Here is a 17,685-nt window from a genome sequence, read left to right as displayed (position 1 = left end):
GTGGATTACTGTGTCAAAGTGCTTATGTGCAAGGAAGGGCTTCATCTTTGCCAGCTGCCTAAGATAAAAAAAGCTGGACTTCACTATTGCACCAATTTGCCGGTCTAGTTTAAAATCACTGTCCATCTTAAAACCCAAGTTTGTGACTCTTGGCTTCCTGTAGTGCTCCAAGGGGCCCAAGTCAACTGGAGGGGGTTCACAAGAGCCACTGGGACCGAACACCATCACTTCTGTTTTGTTTTCATTAAATTTTAAGAAGTTCATGGACATCCAGGCTTTAATGTCTTCAAGACATAACAGAAGTGGTTTCAGAGAGAAAGCATCCTTCTTCTTCAGTGGCACATAGATCTGGCTGTCGTCAGCGTACCAATGAAAAGAGATACCATGCTTTCTCAGGATTGAACCCAGGGGCATTAGGTACAATGAGAAGTACAGATGATTAAAATGCTTCTCCCTTTATTTATGAATCTGTGGTGCTTGAGGTTATAGTTACTTTTTTTACACTTGTTTTTTGCTTAAAAACAATACATCAGTCAATTAACTGATCAAAGGCAATTCTGAAATAGAAAACATCTGATGGTTACAGCTTAAGAAGTCCAAAGATTTCGTTTAATTTTTTGATCATTTTTTAAAATAATTTCAGAAACATTACTAATGATAAAAAAATCCAGAGATTTTTCTGCTGAAAAGAAATGGTCTCAATCAAAACTACACTTTTTTCTTCAGACCACACATTCTCCTGAATCTTTAATACTTTATTGTAGAGTAAACACACACACACACACACACACATCAACTTATGTCTGATAGTTGCTGAGTTTGTTATCTTTTTTGGCAGCGGTAGTTCTTGGTTTGTGAACAAACAAGGTAGTGATCCTGTGGCATTTACAAGGCTCTGCGCTCTGTATAGATCTGTGCTGGATGAGCTGGCTGGCCTGTAGTCTCGCTCCGCTCTTCGAATGAATCTCAGTTAAGCCATCAGGCTGCATGCCAGTCCGTAGACTGCATGTATATTCCGTCTATCCCGTTCTGACCTTGGTACAGCCCATACTAGGTGATTTGTAAGTCTGCTTTTCTGCTTGAATCTCGAGTTGAAGCTGCGTGTCGTCCAGATGGGATAGCATACGAGTCACACTCCTTACTGCCTTCAAAAACATTCAATCTCCTTCTGGTGTTTTCATATTGTTTGTGTTGCTGTAGACGTTATTGCAAATTAATAACAGAACATGTTTTAGCCAATGTTCAGTGGTTTGTTTGAGCATAGAAGTGCAGTAGTTTAGTTTTTTCCCCTGGAATAACATATTTTCAAAATAGCTTCAAAAATCCATTAAAGCTAACAATATGGATGTGCTAAATATGATGCTTTATCTGAAGGGTGGGCAGATTACTCTACTATTAGATAACATATCCATTCATTCTAAAACTTTCAAGCACCAATCTAATCATTTGGTTTCATTAGATGCTATTCTAAAAATGTGTAAATGATTTGTAAGGAGCTACATGTTTTTGTCCCTGCTTAGTGATTTCTAATATGGGCCAACACTTTCCATCTCGGCCGTGGGCTCTCGGTCACTTGGTAGTTTGTGGTTGCTCAATTGAACTTCCATCTCAGAGGAAATGCTGTGTAGTCCCATGTTTTCTTGGAACATACTCTCCACTTTTGAAATTCTCGGAAGTGGAGATATTATTATTTGTTTTTTCAGGCGTGTGCCTTTTTCACGGTTCAGTCTTTGAATCCCACACCAACTGTTGGACTAATCCCAGACACAGCTTCTAACTTTGGAAATCGTTATCAATAAAACCATTCTGATATTAGTGTTGATTTACTGTTTAATAAAATAGCAAGCAAAGAGATGGCAAGTTGTACATATTGTTACTTACAAAAGATATAGCTGTGAGAACAAATACTCAGTTGGCTGGGGAAACTCTCACTTGTTGTTTCAATCTTAGTGACACGTGCTCATATGGTGCATTCATTCATTCGAACTTTGGCAAAATACCACACACAAGTGTAATCTTGAACACAAAAAAGACCAGGACTCCCATGATAAATAAAAGATAACTTTAATATGTACAATATTATTTAGGAGAATAACATTGTTGCCCTTTAAGTTGGTTGTGCGCAGTGACATGGCAATGTATCTACTAGATTGTAGATATGCTTCTATACACCCTAACCTCCCCCACAGATCTATTTTAATTGAAAAGGGAGTAGTCTAAAGGTGAAATAACTATATAAAACAAACTGATTTTGGTATTTAAATAAGTTGTACACACATTAATGATTTAAAGGTTAAGATATGAGAGATGGCTGATTGGGTTTCCTGCCCCTGTTGTCAATCCTTCAGCTTCCACTTCAGAGACTGATCACTTTGTGCACAATTTCCCTGCTAATGATAGGGTGTTGAGGCAGGTATACGCATCAGTGCGGCTTGAGAGGTAAGTACCCATACTGATCGCCATGGAGGTGCAGAGAGCGATACAGTAGTTGGGTGGCAGCCTGGCTTCCCTCTCCACTGAGCTCCGTGTTTGCCCCTGGGCTGAGCTGCTCTCCAACAGACCAACTCTGCCTGTCAGGAACACTCTCCCGTCTGCATGCTCTCTCTTTTGCGGCTTCTCTTGCGTGTTTTTATCACCCACACCATGTTTTCATTCTTTGTTGCTTTTCGTTAATCTCTGTATAATCAAAAACCGTTTGAATATTCTCTTACTTGGTACCCGCTGAATAAAACATTTATGCGTCCGTGCCACCGGCTTAGGCTTTAGGCCTTGTGTTTTTTTATAGGGTTTTCTGTAGGTAAGATTGTACATCTCAACCTCTTGAATGCTATATCCCAGAAGCACCCCAAGGGCTTAAAACATTGTTTCTACTTTCACTTGGACTTAGGAATGACCAGAGTAGAATTTGGTGGTATTGGGTTGAGGTCAGAAGACTACTTGTTGGCCATAACTCAAGAATAAATATGCTAGTTGTGACAATAACAAATAATAATAATAATATGTTAAAATTGAGGTGATGACAATTTGGATGGATATAGCCTAAAGTGCAACTTGACTCATGGGTCGAGGTATAAAGGCCTAAGGCAGTGTTTCCAGTTTTCTAGGAAATATACTATTCTCCAGTGGGTTTGCTACTACACTCAAGATCACAGCTTAGACACACACACACACACACACACACACACACACACACACACACACACACACACACACACACACACACACACACACACACACACACACACACACACACACACACACACACACACACACACACCCTGACACCTCATCCCCCTGGGGTTTGTCACAAAGTTGCAACACAGTCTGCAATCTCCCCCCTCATATACCCCTGCTTCCTCAATTCCTCTCATTCCTTTCCATTTCCTCCCTGCTGTATTATCCTGTCCATCTTTGCCGCTGTCTTTTGTCTCACTGACCATGTCAATCACTATATAAAAAGGATAGATTAAAAGGCTAGATTGGTGCATCCAGTCCATCCCCGCTGGACGTGCTGTGAATAGGGCCTCTCCGCCAGTCTGGCCCCATCCAATGTTCCAATCCGAATGTCCCGTGTTTTATTGTCTGGAGGAAGAACCACCTTGGTGCAGCCCTTCCCCTCATGCTGCACTCCTGCAGGAGTTGAATGTGTAATTGTTGGACTACCGGTGCCTTTTGTTTCCCATGTGGAGTACAGCAGAGGCAGTGAAACAAATGACAGTGAGCGAGAAGTGCAGCTGTGTTTGTGGGAGGTTGGTTAATGACTGGATACGTAAATTAAAGCAGTGAATTGTTTGCACGACTGCTCCCTTTGTGAGCACGACATGAACTCTGAGGCCAAATCCATTTATAAGCTACAAACGGGAATGTATTTTGCAAATATATTCGGGACTGAACTAATTTCTTGATTTACATGACATCGCCACCGGGGGTCGAGTTTAGGCCACCTCTTTTCTTTTTCTGCCCTCACCTATCCCCTTCATTTCTCCCCTCTTTGGCGCCTTCAATCTTCCATCCACCTTTCCGTCTTTTATGCTGTTTTTTCTTTTTTCGTCCACTTTCCGCCATCCCTTTTCTCACCTCTCCAGTTTGTTCTTGCTAACAGCCCCAGCAGGAGAGGGATGTGCTCTACAGGCTGGGGTCTAGGGGGCCACAGCTGCCCAATAACACCCTGATTTATCAACCTCCTCCAGCTAGCCTGCATGGAGATGCTGTTTTGCTCGCTTGCTTTGGTTGTTACTTACAGCCAGCGAGGCAGGTTGTTTGTATTTCTGGCTGCGCGTCCTTAGGATGTGTCTGGTGTAATGAAATGGCTCTCCTTGTAATGTATCTAGCCTTCTCGCCAGTAGCTGAAGCCTGTCTGTGTACCTATCGCTCCTCTTTTTTTCTCCAACAGGATATATTTACTGACATAAGGAATGAAAGGGTGACTGCTGTTCCCGGTTCATGTTTGTTTTAGAAACTTTCACCACCACTTGATAACAGACGATGAAGCCTTTTGTTTTTTCTCTCTTTCAGTGCATTTCTCATCATGTCCTTGTTCCCCTTTTTTATTTTTTGCTCACTGTTTCTTATTTTTCTCACATCCTCTCCCTCCTTCTGTTCATACATCATGTCCAGTTACAGACGGAGACGAGATATTCACAGATTCAAAAACTTAATTCTGAATTAAATGTTTTCTTTTTTTCTTCTTTCCAATCTCTTTCACTTTCTCTCCCTCCATCTATTTCTTCCTCTCTCTTTGCCTTTAGTCCAGTACCAGATGGAGATGATGCGTTCCCTGCGTCACGTCAACATTGACCATCTGCATGTGGGCTGGTACCAGTCCACCTACTATGGCTCTTTTGTCAGCAGAGCGCTGCTCGACTCCCAGTTCAGCTACCAGCATGCCATTGAAGAGTCCGTTGTACTCATCTATGGTAAGTAGACCCACAGTGAAGACACTCACAATTGGGCTTGATGTCATACGTTCTATGCAATGGAAGTAATCAAGAGCAATGTCCATAAGTTGACAACAATGCTTGAATTTGATTGTAATGTTCACCAAGCGACGCTACAAAAGTTGCCAAGAAATACTCATTTTGAGGAAGTTGGTTTTATTTACCAAAAAGATTGATCAATACTGTTCATTTAGTGTGTTTGAACGGCCAAGATGGGTTTGACCAACGGCCAGGGCATGTAATGGTCAGATGGGCTTGTCTAATTCTTATCTAATCTATTACCATCACTACCAGAACATTTTTTTATTGACTGAGTTGTGAAAGCACATGAATGCAGGGAGCCGATTCACTGCTATATTGTTTACCTGTCACACAACCATTCAGACAGCTGCTAATGACAGAGGTTCAAGCTGAAGGAAAGTGGTCCCAGGCAGCACCAGTTAAGATTGACACAATAGTTCCACAAAATAATGCTGCTGGTTTATGATACAATGGGGAAAACATTCTGAAATTACAAAGCCTTGCTGAGATTTTAATAACCCACATCGGTATTAGATTTGACTTCCCAGTCAAAAAATGGCACTGCCACTAGCGACTGTGTGGTTCATATTCAATTTAGTTTCAGCCATGATTAAACCATCACAAGTCAAATGTGGTCTCTCAAATCAATAGATATCCAAGAACAGGATGACCTGGAAAGTCTTTATATTCTACTGTGGTTGACATTCAGAGAATCCTAACAGTAATGCGATTTGACAGATGTAGGAAAAGATTAGTTGAGGTTAGCACAAATATAAAAAACAGTTACTTCTCAAGATAAATCCTGCAATTGTCTTTGACTTCAAATACATTTAAAAATAGCAGCGAGAGCTTGAAAAATAAATTATAAATATGTTCTCTTTCTACAGTTGCAATTTATAAAATGCAAACTGCCATCAAACATTAAGGTAACGTGAGTAATGCACAGGCTTAGGATCTCGGAGTAAATCATCAATGGCAGAGGAAAAGAAGGGGCTCGGAGGTAACACATGTCTGTCTGCAGTCCTAAAGAAAAGGCCAACAGTAGAAAAGGCAGTGAGGAGCAGAAAGCAGGGAAAACACACAGGATTAACAGGGTAGCTGGTAACCACTTGCATGAACGCACGGACATCATGTGCCTGCACCTCCTTCGCAGTAAAGACCTTTAAGAGTTGCCCATAATTACTGCACCACAAATGCCATACCAGATGGTGTAAGCTTTCTTTGAAATGACAGCAATATTAAAACCTACACGACAGAAAATTAAAACCTGTCACTACAAAACAGTGTGCCGTTAAATCCTCAGCGACTAAGTAAATGATGATTCATTACAACATAACCACTCCAAGTGTTTATTGATTCCGGAGGCAGAATATTAGGTCATTACATGGATATGTGCACATTTAAGTGATTAAAACAAGTATTTACTTTGTGGCTGGTTGCTATGAGAGCACAACTCATATATTCATAGTGCTGAAATAACTTTGGCAATACAGAAGGTTTTTAAGCTGAAGAAAAATTAGAATGTAGACATTGGGAACATGGCAGATCAGTCATGATCTTTTTTTCCGTTAAGAAACAGATAACTGCTTACAGGCAGACTGTAAATGAGGGGGGGTGGTAATGTCATGCAACAAAGGTTCCAAAGCTAAAATAGAATCCGGGGCATTGGGGTCATATGGCATGCCACATTACAATTTGGCCACCAAGGTGCTTCTGCCCATATTGCACACTTCATAATGTGCTGAGCTTACCTCCTTAAGGTTTATAAGCCGAAAAATAAGTGTGAAGTACAGCCAGGGTGACACAAAGCATCCTACAAGCTCACTGACCTGAGATCAGTCTTTCATTAAAACAGCTCAGTGTTTATCCACTCACTCCAAGTCAAGACTGAGGCAGAAACTGGAATTGCCATTTTAAAAAATGATGAAAACAGCTTTGAATTTCATCAATGTTTCAGTGCCGGTGAGTATCAAGGAAGTCCCCACAGCCTTGTTCTTTTTCTCCAAAATCACTTCAGGGTTGTCATGTTCTCAGATTGTACAATTCCATGACAGGCAAAGATTAATTTGAACCATCTGACATACGAACCCCTCTGATCTAGTCCTGCCAGCCAGCTGGCCACTCAGGCAGGCATTCAGACGGCCCTTTCTTATACCAAACAAGGGCTCCTTTTAATGTCAGTCAATAATGCAGCGCTTAACGGATCAAAGCGCCTCAAAGGAATTGGCATTATCTCTGTTTAAAGTCAAAGGGAAAGACAATTGATTTCTTTTTTCTTGTCTTCGTCATTAGCTCACAAGTCATTTTATGCCGATGGATGAATCAATCAGGTGGCCAACTGGCGAGTTATTAGCTTCCTTCCAATGACAGACTAGAATTGGAGTGGGTTGTTAAAACATTGGTTTAACATGTTTGCCACAACAATCGTCTTTCTGGCAAGAAGTGTTCAGTGGAATTGGTTTAATAGACAAGCACACATAAAAACAATAAAAAGCAATAAAGCTTAGTACTTTAAGAGATTCGAAGTTATGGAGATATATATATATTTGTTTATGTATGAGATTAATTGAATTGGAACCCAACAAGTACAGCCCAAATAGATCCTTGGCAATTTAGAATGGGCTCAGCTTACATTTAATTATGTGCAGTTTTCTTGACTTTCTTGGTTTGGTGCTCGTTTAACATTTACCAAATGGATGAGAAAACTGAAACAAACCCTGTTCATATTCTCCATTGCAGTTTCCTTCATATTGATCAAGAGAAAGCATCTGTGCAAAGAGTTAAGCATTTCCTGACAGGAAAGTTAAATTCCAAAAATTCAAGTGGATCCGAGGAGCTGTGTTTTGATTTATTTACCAAGCTTCCTATGGAAATGAAAGATTTGTCTTATTAAAATGTGGCTGTCCAACCACCAGTCTCAGTAGAAATTGGCCTGCATGAAGATTTTCTGTATCTCGTTTGGGAGTGACTCTGCCCAAGGCAAATCACTTGTCACAGTTGGCTGTTGGAGAGGGAATAAGTCACACAAACATTTCTGATGGACTCTCGTTTAGTAGTGTTCAGCCTGTCCTGTATGAGCCAAAAGTACCACTTTCCCTCCTCCTCTTTAGCAAGTGTAATAGAATTGGACGACTTAGCCATTCCTCAGGGCCTGTCTAGATCTATGTTCTGTCTTTTTTAAATGTTACTTTAGCTAGGCTTTCCAGTTTGTTGAATTGATTTAATATAATAGAAAGCCTGCTGTACAAATGTAATTTTGCAATGGACTTACTACTAACTCCCCCACTCCCCCCCTTACTACTCAAAATGGTAAGCCTGTACAGACAGACATGAGTGTTTTTCATACCTATTAAGGATTGAATAGAATTTCTTTTAAAGAGATGGTTCAGTTGTTTTAAGTGGGGTTGTTTGAGGTACTTATCCATAGCCAGCGAATTACCTACAGTGAATGGCAGTCAGCACGTCCCTACATTTTAGAAACAGTCAGGAGTCCCAGCAGGGGGCAAAGCAATGCATCTTCCCTGATTTGTTTTTTTATGGTAGCCCCCCTGCTGCCTTCATCTTGTTGTTCCCACTCACTACAAAAGTGATGTTCAGATTAATCAGATTTCTTTCTTCGTTTGTAAATAGAAGATGTGTATAATGACAAACACTGCTTTCTTAGCTATGTTTAAAAAGAAAAAAGTCTAAGAAACCACTTTTGTGTTATTTGAAAGGTTTACCTAAAGCGGTAAGCAGATTTGTTTTAACAGTTTTAGCATTTTTATTAATCATTTTCTTTTCATTTTAGACCCTATTAAGACGGCACAGGGCTCCCTGTCCCTCAAGGCCTACAGGCTGACACCCAAGCTCATGGAGATCTGCAAAGAGAAGGATTTCACACCTGAGGGGTGAGTAGCTTTTAGAGAAAAACACACAGATACCATGGATGAAATTCACAATCACATGCACACAGAGGTTTACATTATCACTAATACCTTTGTTTAGATTTGTGCGTATAACCAAAGTGGAAACACTGTCTGTATTTCTGTCCAGATAAAGAAAGAAAATGTTCTATAGTCGAGGCCATAAAATGTTTGTCAGGGGTTGCCCCCCCCCCCCCCGAATTTACATTAATTTTGGAGGGCAAAAGCTAACAAACATTTTTAGCATTGCAAGGAGACGCAATTGGTATGTGTTCTGCTTTGGTCTTAACGAAGCGAAATTCGTTTTTTAATGAGCAGTTAAGAAAGCTCATAAAGACAGGCACATGTTGAATGTGCAGTGTACTAGTTATTGAAACACTTGGCTTCACATTGCTTACAGAATACAAAATGTAAATGTTTTGCCTTTTTTTGCTCTTTTGATTCTGCTTATCGATGAATGCAAATGTAGCCTTGTGCATCCACAGGGGAGGCATTTAGTAACAGTTGCAGATTGACGCTGATGATGATGATTTATCAGTTCGCCCTTGCACGTCAAACAAATGTACTGTGTTCACAAATTGTTTGACCCCGAGGCTTATCGTAATTACTTTTAAATTACAGCTAAAAATGAATGTAATGAGCGGACCATGCAAGTAAAACTCTCCATAAAAAAGTCCCCCAGAACATGGAGATGTACATTTTTAAATTCACTAAAAGCGATGTGTATTTGCTGTGAAAAAAGGACATTTTTCATTCCTATTTCCTCTATTTCCCAACCTGTGTGTCTCTATTACCTGCAACTCTTTCTCTATTGACCCAGTCTTTTTGGCCCAGAGTCGGGAACCTACTCATTTTTGCGGCTTTTCATTAGTTCATATGATTTATTACGACTCCAATCTGTAGCTATCAGAGTTCCCAATAAGCCCACGATTGAGAGGGGGCAGAGCAGGCCAGGAAAGCACAATATCGTTCATAACAACAATTTTGTCTCGATCCTATTATTTTCAGAATAGACTCTGAATCTGAATATCAATAATGCGTCTCTGTTTTTTTTACGGCGAGATGCTAAACTTCAAAAGCGTTTCATTTCCTCCACCACTACAGTGTGTGTAAAAAGAAGTCTCTTTCATGTTGGTGTATTTGATGTTACATAAGCTTGCATATATTGTGCACCTTTTTGAAATGAAAGGCAGGCATGGATGAGTGCTGAATAGAACCATCCCTTTGAACTGCCCTCCAAGTCTGCTGGGCTATGGAGGCATTGGTCAATAGCCCTCCACTTCAGCACACAAGATGAAGCATCAAATTAGTCCGACAGTAGAGTCAACCTTTGGCTTTGTCCAGCGGGGCCCAACTTGGAAAGAGCGTGGCATTACATGCGCCAAAGTCCAGTAGGTTTGACCAATTTGTCGTAGCTGGAGTGGCCTGTCCTTCTATTTCCTCATTGGCATTTTTTTGTATCGCTCTGCAGGCATTTGAAAAGGTCATAATTTACAGGAAATATTTTAAAGCCCTGCAGATGGATAATTGTGCCAATATGTATAACAAACAGTATGTATAACTTTATGGATTTACCTTATAGATTGCTGCTATCATACTGATTTTTGCTCTACCCTCTCCAGGCCTCAGGCAGGATATTCCACTGTTGTTGCCTCAGTCGCCTCCAAAAAGATTGCCTAAAGTGATACTACATTTTATTATTTTTAATTACCATATCAGATTCAGATGATCCTCCACACCGCTCTTTACCACACGGACAATCACAACAATATAATCATCCCTGTTTATGGTACAGTGCACGTGGTAGACTAATGCAGCGATTGTATTGATTCAAAAACAAGCAAGACGTCCCTAGTAAGCCAACATTAGACATATGCAGACATTAGTTTGTTGTTCATGCACTGTGCACTAGTGACAGGCAGCCGTTCAATGCAATCGGCTTTATGTGAGACATTAGGCAAAGTTTGAAGGTCCATTTTGTGTTAACAGGCCCATGTCAGAGAAAGAAAGAGTTGCAGCTTTTAGCTCCGAGGAACAAGAAGAGGTGGTTAAAAATCTGTTGTTGCTTTGCACACTTGTCAACAGTGCCCATAAAAAACTCATTTAGGCTACTGAGTCGAACATTGCTTGGGGTGTGCAATGTGAATATCCCATCGTATCACACCATTTGTCGAAATCAAAATGCAGCATGCATAACATCACTGTTCATTTTGCTTTTATTTGGCTGAGGTGCAATTTACTGAGATGTAAAGGGCAAGTGGTATCAGTGCAATACTCCATTTGCAACCTTACTTGTAAGCACGTGTGAACAACAAATGAAATTATCAGGCCATGTCAAAGCAGGCCCAAGGAAATCTCTTCCCTCAACAAAACAGATGTTTACAGCATGGAGTTGCATTAGAACTAGACATAAAACCACTCTGAACCCCATCCCCTCTGTTTTCCTATAACATGTTCAAAATGGCCCGGGTGGCGAGAGGTTTTGGTCCTGATGGAGTGCAGCCTCCTGCCAGAGCTCCAACAGGACCAAAACCTCTTGCCAGCTGGGCCGTTTTGAACAAAACCCCACTCACCTCTGTACTTTCATCCCCCTCTACTACCGGCCTCATTACCAAGGCTCGGGATCCCCACTAACACTTGCCTTCAGCCATCATATAGACTGTTTGTATTACATTAACGCACATTATGCAAACAATATCATTTTTTAAAATTTCATTTCAGTTCTTTTCTGCACAACCCTCAATTAAACAATATTTTGCACATTTGTACACAAGCTTCGTCTGATCCAAATCCATAACAATGCTGCACATATTTGATTTGATTTTATTATTCCAAGTACTTAAGAATAGTGAACACATATTTTTGGTATATCAAGTTTTCATGTACATTTTTTCTACATCCTAACGGAAAATATTTTCAATTATTTATCATCTTTTTTGGTTGTTGTTTTTCTTCCTTTCCATCTTTAACTGTGTTTGTGTGCCCCATGTACACCAAGACGAATTCCTTTTGAATGTAATTGTCAAATTGATTGTAATGATGGAACATTAATTGGGAGAGACACAGTGTAACACAAGCCCTCTTCTTCTGCCTCCGTCTCTCCTGTCCTGTTTCCTGTACTCTCCAGCTTAAAGAAGGCTAACATTGGCTTCGAGCATATGTTCGAGGAGGTGCCTATCATCATTAAAAACTCCCACCTCATCAACGTGCTTATGTGGGATCTGGAGGACAAGTCCACGGTTGCAGACAAGCACGAACTGCTCAACCTCTCCAGCAGGTAAGATATTAGCTCATGAAAGCCACCTAAGAAAGAGGCTTTAGGAGATAATGCAAGTACTTTCGCTCTTTGGATCAACTATTTCCATCTGTTGTTTTTCTCAAGAGTCTCACATTGAAAACATGTTTCTGAATGTTCTCGTGCAGCACTGGGTTTATCAACATCTGTCCTCTTAAAAAAAAAAAGCATCATCATTCAAATGAATTCATCCCACTGCACATTTTCTAATCGAGCACTGAACATGTAGGTTATTTTCACAGATGTTACTGCATTAGATACTCATGAGTGTTTCTCATGCAAATGCATAGTCTTATACTGCACTTGGAGGTCACCCTTTAAGATCAGAGTGGCAGGAAGCTTTTCAATCTCTGGACTTATTTGCTCAATCTCTGGTCATGCTCCATTCCACGCTATTTTCTATTTTTATGACACTGCCTGCATCATGGAGGAAATACTGTCATAAAGTTCATTAACAGACCTCTGTGCAACATCACTAGACCATGAAGTCCAGGAAAACAGGATATTGATAGCAATTAGATCACCCAATATAACTCAACCTTAAGCAAAGTGTCGCCTCTATTTGATTCATTTGCACACCAGGACCATAGTACTGTACTCTTATATCTACTAAAGAATAATGTCTTCTTTAAAGTGTCTTACAAGCTTTAAAACAATCTCATGGAATCTCTTTAAACCTGCAGGGCGCTTTCACAGACGTGAGTTAAAGCTAGTTCTAAATTAAAATTGATTTGACATTAGGGCCCTCATGGGCATTTATCTGTGTCTTGTGCACTGTCCTTAAGTGTGCAAGATTGATGGAAGGAATAAGAGATCCATCGATGCGTCTTACCTTATGTTTACCCTCCATACATGCTTTAAGTGCTATTTTCAAGCACTGCTTAGTAGGGCTGGTTTTAACTTTATCTTTATATTATCTCAAGAATCCCACCCAAAAAAATGAATCCCATAATGTATCTCACAACAGAACAGGAATAGTGTTGTATCCAAAGCTCAAGCTTCTGTGCAATTGTCTACCAAAACCTATTAAAAACGCATAACCGAGTCATATTATTGCATCGGGTGACATATTCCTTCATTATAATAAACATGATCTCTATATTTTATTTCGGATACACCACTGTAGCGGTGCACATGTTTTATTAATTATTTGGTCTGCTACGAACACTATAGACCACATTCTTGACCGATGGAAAACGAATGCTCACGCTGTTCACCCCGCTTTGTTAACTTGCTTTACCATTTATCGTTAGCTGCAGGAATTACCATTGTTTTGTTCAATGTGAGGGTCAGATTCGGATCACTTCCACTATGTTGAATGCGCAGCTGACCACACTAATGAAGTAGGGGTCAGATCGGGTGGACCTGCGATGTCATAAACTGGAGTAGTTTCCTGTTGGAGAAAATACAACACGCTGAACAGCATAAACTACACTGGCCATGTTTGCTGTAATGAAGGAATATGTCACTCTGTGCAACTTTATGGCTCTGTTGTGTAATTTCAATAGTGTTTATAGGATAATGTACATCTATGGCATATGATTTATGAACCAATGGTGCCACAGATGATAGTTATTAGTAGTATTCTTCACTGGGTTTGTTGTTTCTTGGATAACAATGAAAATATTAAAGAGAACACAGTTAACCTGCTTGGACTACAGTTCAATGTGTGTGAGGGACACACCATCATGACATCTTAGAATGTGAAACTGAACACTGTAGCTTGTGGTGCGCATCTTAGAGCTATAAAACAAACCCCAACATTTATTTGCTGCATGAATCCATAACCAACAAAAACGAGTCCCTACAAATGTACTGGTTCTGAACTAATGGGTGCACCCTTGGGTTAGTCTCTGAGGTTTGATTGGGACATCCAGTCCAACGCTCGGTACAGTAAATGCCAACATCTAAATGTCAAGATATATTTATTTAGAAATGTCTCCAAAAACAAGACTTGCCATCTAACTTTTTGTCTTCCATCACTAATGAGCACAATATGAACAAATACCAACCCCACCGTATCAACTCGCAGCCTGGCACTTAAAGTCTCGCATTATGATCTCGGAGGCTTTCAGCATCCGTCTCAGGAGAATTTATCAGCAATCATTTATGGAGATGAACCGCTGCAATTGGAGCAACAGCTGTGAAGCTTCCCAGGGGCAGGTGTGAGACATTAGCACAATAACGACTCGGAAGTGCTGATTTACACACTGTTGGGGTGCAGAATCACTCCGTGTTGACTTTCATTTTAGCACATCGGGAGTTGTTGTGATGTTTTTCTCATGTGTCCTATGTACACCATGCTCTAAATGAACACAGCTCTGTGGACACAGCTCTGTGGAACGCATGTGCCTGACCCCATGAGGTACAAGCACAGTCATCTTCTAGAACATGTCAACTACACTGAGGAGAATACCTCACTTTTCTTGCATTTTATTTTATTTTCCAAATGACTACTCTGAAATTGAAACGTACCTTTTGACATGACCCGGAATGGAGCAGAAGAAGCGAGGCCTCCCTGTAGGTTACTCTGCATGAGTGCCAATGGGATGTCTGGTAAAATGAAATTGTTTCCTGAAGTTGTCAGATTGCTGTGCAGCTCTGTCCTCGATTTGGATTGTAGCGTCCGTTTCTCGTCTCTCCCCATCATCTGCTGACAGCCCCACCCTTTTCTTCTCATTTCCACCCATTCAAAAAAAAGACAAGGATAATGGGTTTTATTTAATGTTTTTCCTTTTTGTCTCATTTTCCAATCTGCAGCCCCATTTGTCAATGTCATCCATGACTAAGGCTGAGTGAATGTAGTTTCACTCCAGCACACAGGGTTGTTCTTACCACAGATGATGATGTTGATGGTGGTGATGGATTGTATGAAAGTAAATTCATTTATGGAGCTATTTCCCCATAAACAGCCTCGTAATGCCTTAACAAAGTTAGAGAGCAACCTGTATTCATGTGAGGTCACAGAGCTATCTTACGGTAAATGCATTAGAATGTGTAGTCCCTGTCATTGTTCTTTCTGAATCATCCTTTAAACCTTTACTTTTTGTTCTGTATGATTGAGCAACTACGCAGTCCATTACCTCCATTCTGCTTAGTTTAATTGGCCCTCAGCATAGAAAGGTTGGACAGGAAGGATATGTAAACATAGCATTCTTCTCTACAGGAGTCCCCTTATGACATGTATTCAGTCAGGGGAAATGTTAGTGCAGGGAGAAAATAGAAGAACTGTGAGGCTTTGCTAGAGCTGTAGGAGGTAGAAGGGAAATGACGAAGATAAAGCCGCTTAAATGGAGATCGGGCCACAAAGGGGATGGTGACATAAATATTGCTGTATGTTGAGTGACAAACTGTCTCCTATGAGATGTTTATCAGAAATATTTCTTTATATTCTTACAGTTTCTTGTCTCTTTCTGCAATGAAATAATGATTATGGGCAGGGAGAGAGATACTAAAGATTTCAACACAAAATTAATATCCTATTCAGTCTTGTAAGGATTATGAATTTGTCCAACCCATGACGAATCTGTCTGAAAATATTAATTTAATGTTTTCTCGTATACTTTCACAGAGCTAATGCTATGAACTACATTGGGACCATGTTAGATGTAGGCTATTTCATGTCCTTTTGAAAACCTATTATTCTGCTGCAGAAGCAAGCCAGAGATCCATATTGAGCCCCAGTGCATCAGTTAAGAAGGCTCCATCAGAGTATTACACTCATTATAAGAATGGAAGTCACTTCCTTTGGCAGCTTTGTTAAAGAACGGCTCTGAACTTTCAATTTACTGAATGTCAGACCACTTTCGCCTGCACATCAATACAGTTCTAGAATTTGTCCTCCATTGTCCTGTTTGAATACGAGCATGTAGGCCCGGGCATACATTCAGCACACCGTATGGACTGCCTTGAACCCATACCGTGAAACAGAATCCGTGATGATAGGAAGTCCCCCCTTGGACTTTGATTTCTTATTCAGGATTGATCCGAAGGCTCACTGACCTGTCTGAATAATTCAACTCTTTGGAGCGTTTGACCAGACACGGTGTAGTGTAGAATGCTTTATTTGGTGGGAACATTTTTCCAACCATGTATTACTGGAAACATTGTGTGCAGAATTTTTGAGCAGAAGTGTATCTTGAATATTCTGGCTTTTATAAAAAATACTGTAGCAACAGGACATGCTCAAAAAACATGAACAAACACAACTAAGTAATAATGCGTGTGAAAGCAGAAGCGGTAGAAGCAACCCTTCATTACCAAGTATGTTTCAAGCACAGAAACTCGCATTATGAAATGCAATCTAAATAAAAATACAGTGCAGTCACTGGTAAATGCACACTTCAGTCCAGCTTAAAACTCTTGACAAATACATAAACGACAGATGTTGTGACAGATCTTGCTCTGACTAAAAGTTTTCCTTTGCATATATTATAAATGCGCACCACACAAATTAGCTACCATATTGCTCGATGGAATAGTTTTAAATGGGCCTTCGTCAGCTAGAATCAATTTTGACACAGTCGGAGGGACTCTGCAGGGAAGTGCTGTGGTGAGATTTGGTCCTGGGCCATCAGTTTCCATGTTTACAGCTCTGACGCTGCAGTGGAGGGTTGACAAACTGATCGCACAACAGTGCTCACAAGAAAACACCATCGGGGCTGAATGTGTCGCAGCAGTCTATGGGGAAGCCAACGTGAGCCCCTGAAAATAATACACTATTCACACCTTTAATCTAAATTTTCAAGAGTGAAAAACGAAGGGAACTCTGACAGAAAACCCATTTTGTCCACATAACTTGTGCACCTGACATTTGGCAATGCAAGGGCAGCCGACAGACCTTGAGGCTGAATACTTGATCACTTACATTAACACACACCTCATGCAGGTGTCAGGCAGAGATATGGAAAGTGTTACAGATTGTCAAGCATCCGAGAATAACATAATAAATCATCACCAGCAGTGTTAATACAATTATGTGCATGCATGTGGTGATATTAGTTTTCTCTCTATGTGCAGGCAAGCTTGAGGGACTTAATGTGTATTTGTGTTTGCATTTTAATGTGATTAAGCTGCTGGGTCGGTGGTAGTCGTATGCTAAACGGACATGATCATGATGAGTGGCTTAGTTGTTGGCCTATATTTTAATTATATATGAATGCTTGATTTTAAAAACATGCATGTAATCCATTCTGGTGTTTGTTTTAGCCATAGTCTGGTGCGTTGCAGTTTAACTCTCCAACAATTCACTTTTTAATTTAGTTCAATCACCCTCTTTGCAACAAGAACATTTGAAGCTGTTGAAATTAATGCAATGTGCATACCTTACTTTTTAATATTGTGAAACCCCCTAAGGCCATTGTAAAACTATAGGTGCTTTGTTCCAACAGTTCTTGTAGATGAAGCTTCCTGCAGCATAATGACAATGTGAAACGGCTCTCAAACGTTTGCTATGCTTCTTATGTCAATACATGTCACTGAACCATATTCATATAACATAAAACGCTTTTTTTGCACTTAAGATATT

At 40.3% G+C, this 17,685-nt stretch overlaps 1 protein-coding gene across 1 annotated transcript in view; it reads left to right on the top strand.

Moving 5' to 3' along the window:
* The window catches only part of LOC134862332 (eukaryotic translation initiation factor 3 subunit H), a 51,978-nt gene that overhangs the window by 27,182 nt on the left and 7,111 nt on the right, over nt 1–17,685 (top strand). Inside the window, exons 3-5 of the mRNA XM_063880191.1 lie at nt 4,749–4,916; nt 8,749–8,848; nt 11,991–12,140. Of these exons, the coding sequence (XP_063736261.1) occupies nt 4,749–4,916; nt 8,749–8,848; nt 11,991–12,140 (418 nt within the window). The remainder of the gene's footprint in view (nt 1–4,748; nt 4,917–8,748; nt 8,849–11,990; nt 12,141–17,685) is intronic.

The sequence above is a fragment of the Eleginops maclovinus genome, chromosome 3 (genome assembly GCF_036324505.1).
Source record: "Eleginops maclovinus isolate JMC-PN-2008 ecotype Puerto Natales chromosome 3, JC_Emac_rtc_rv5, whole genome shotgun sequence".
In the NCBI taxonomy this organism is placed as follows: domain Eukaryota; kingdom Metazoa; phylum Chordata; class Actinopteri; order Perciformes; family Eleginopidae; genus Eleginops; species Eleginops maclovinus.
This window is presented reverse-complemented; position numbering and strand designations above follow the sequence as displayed.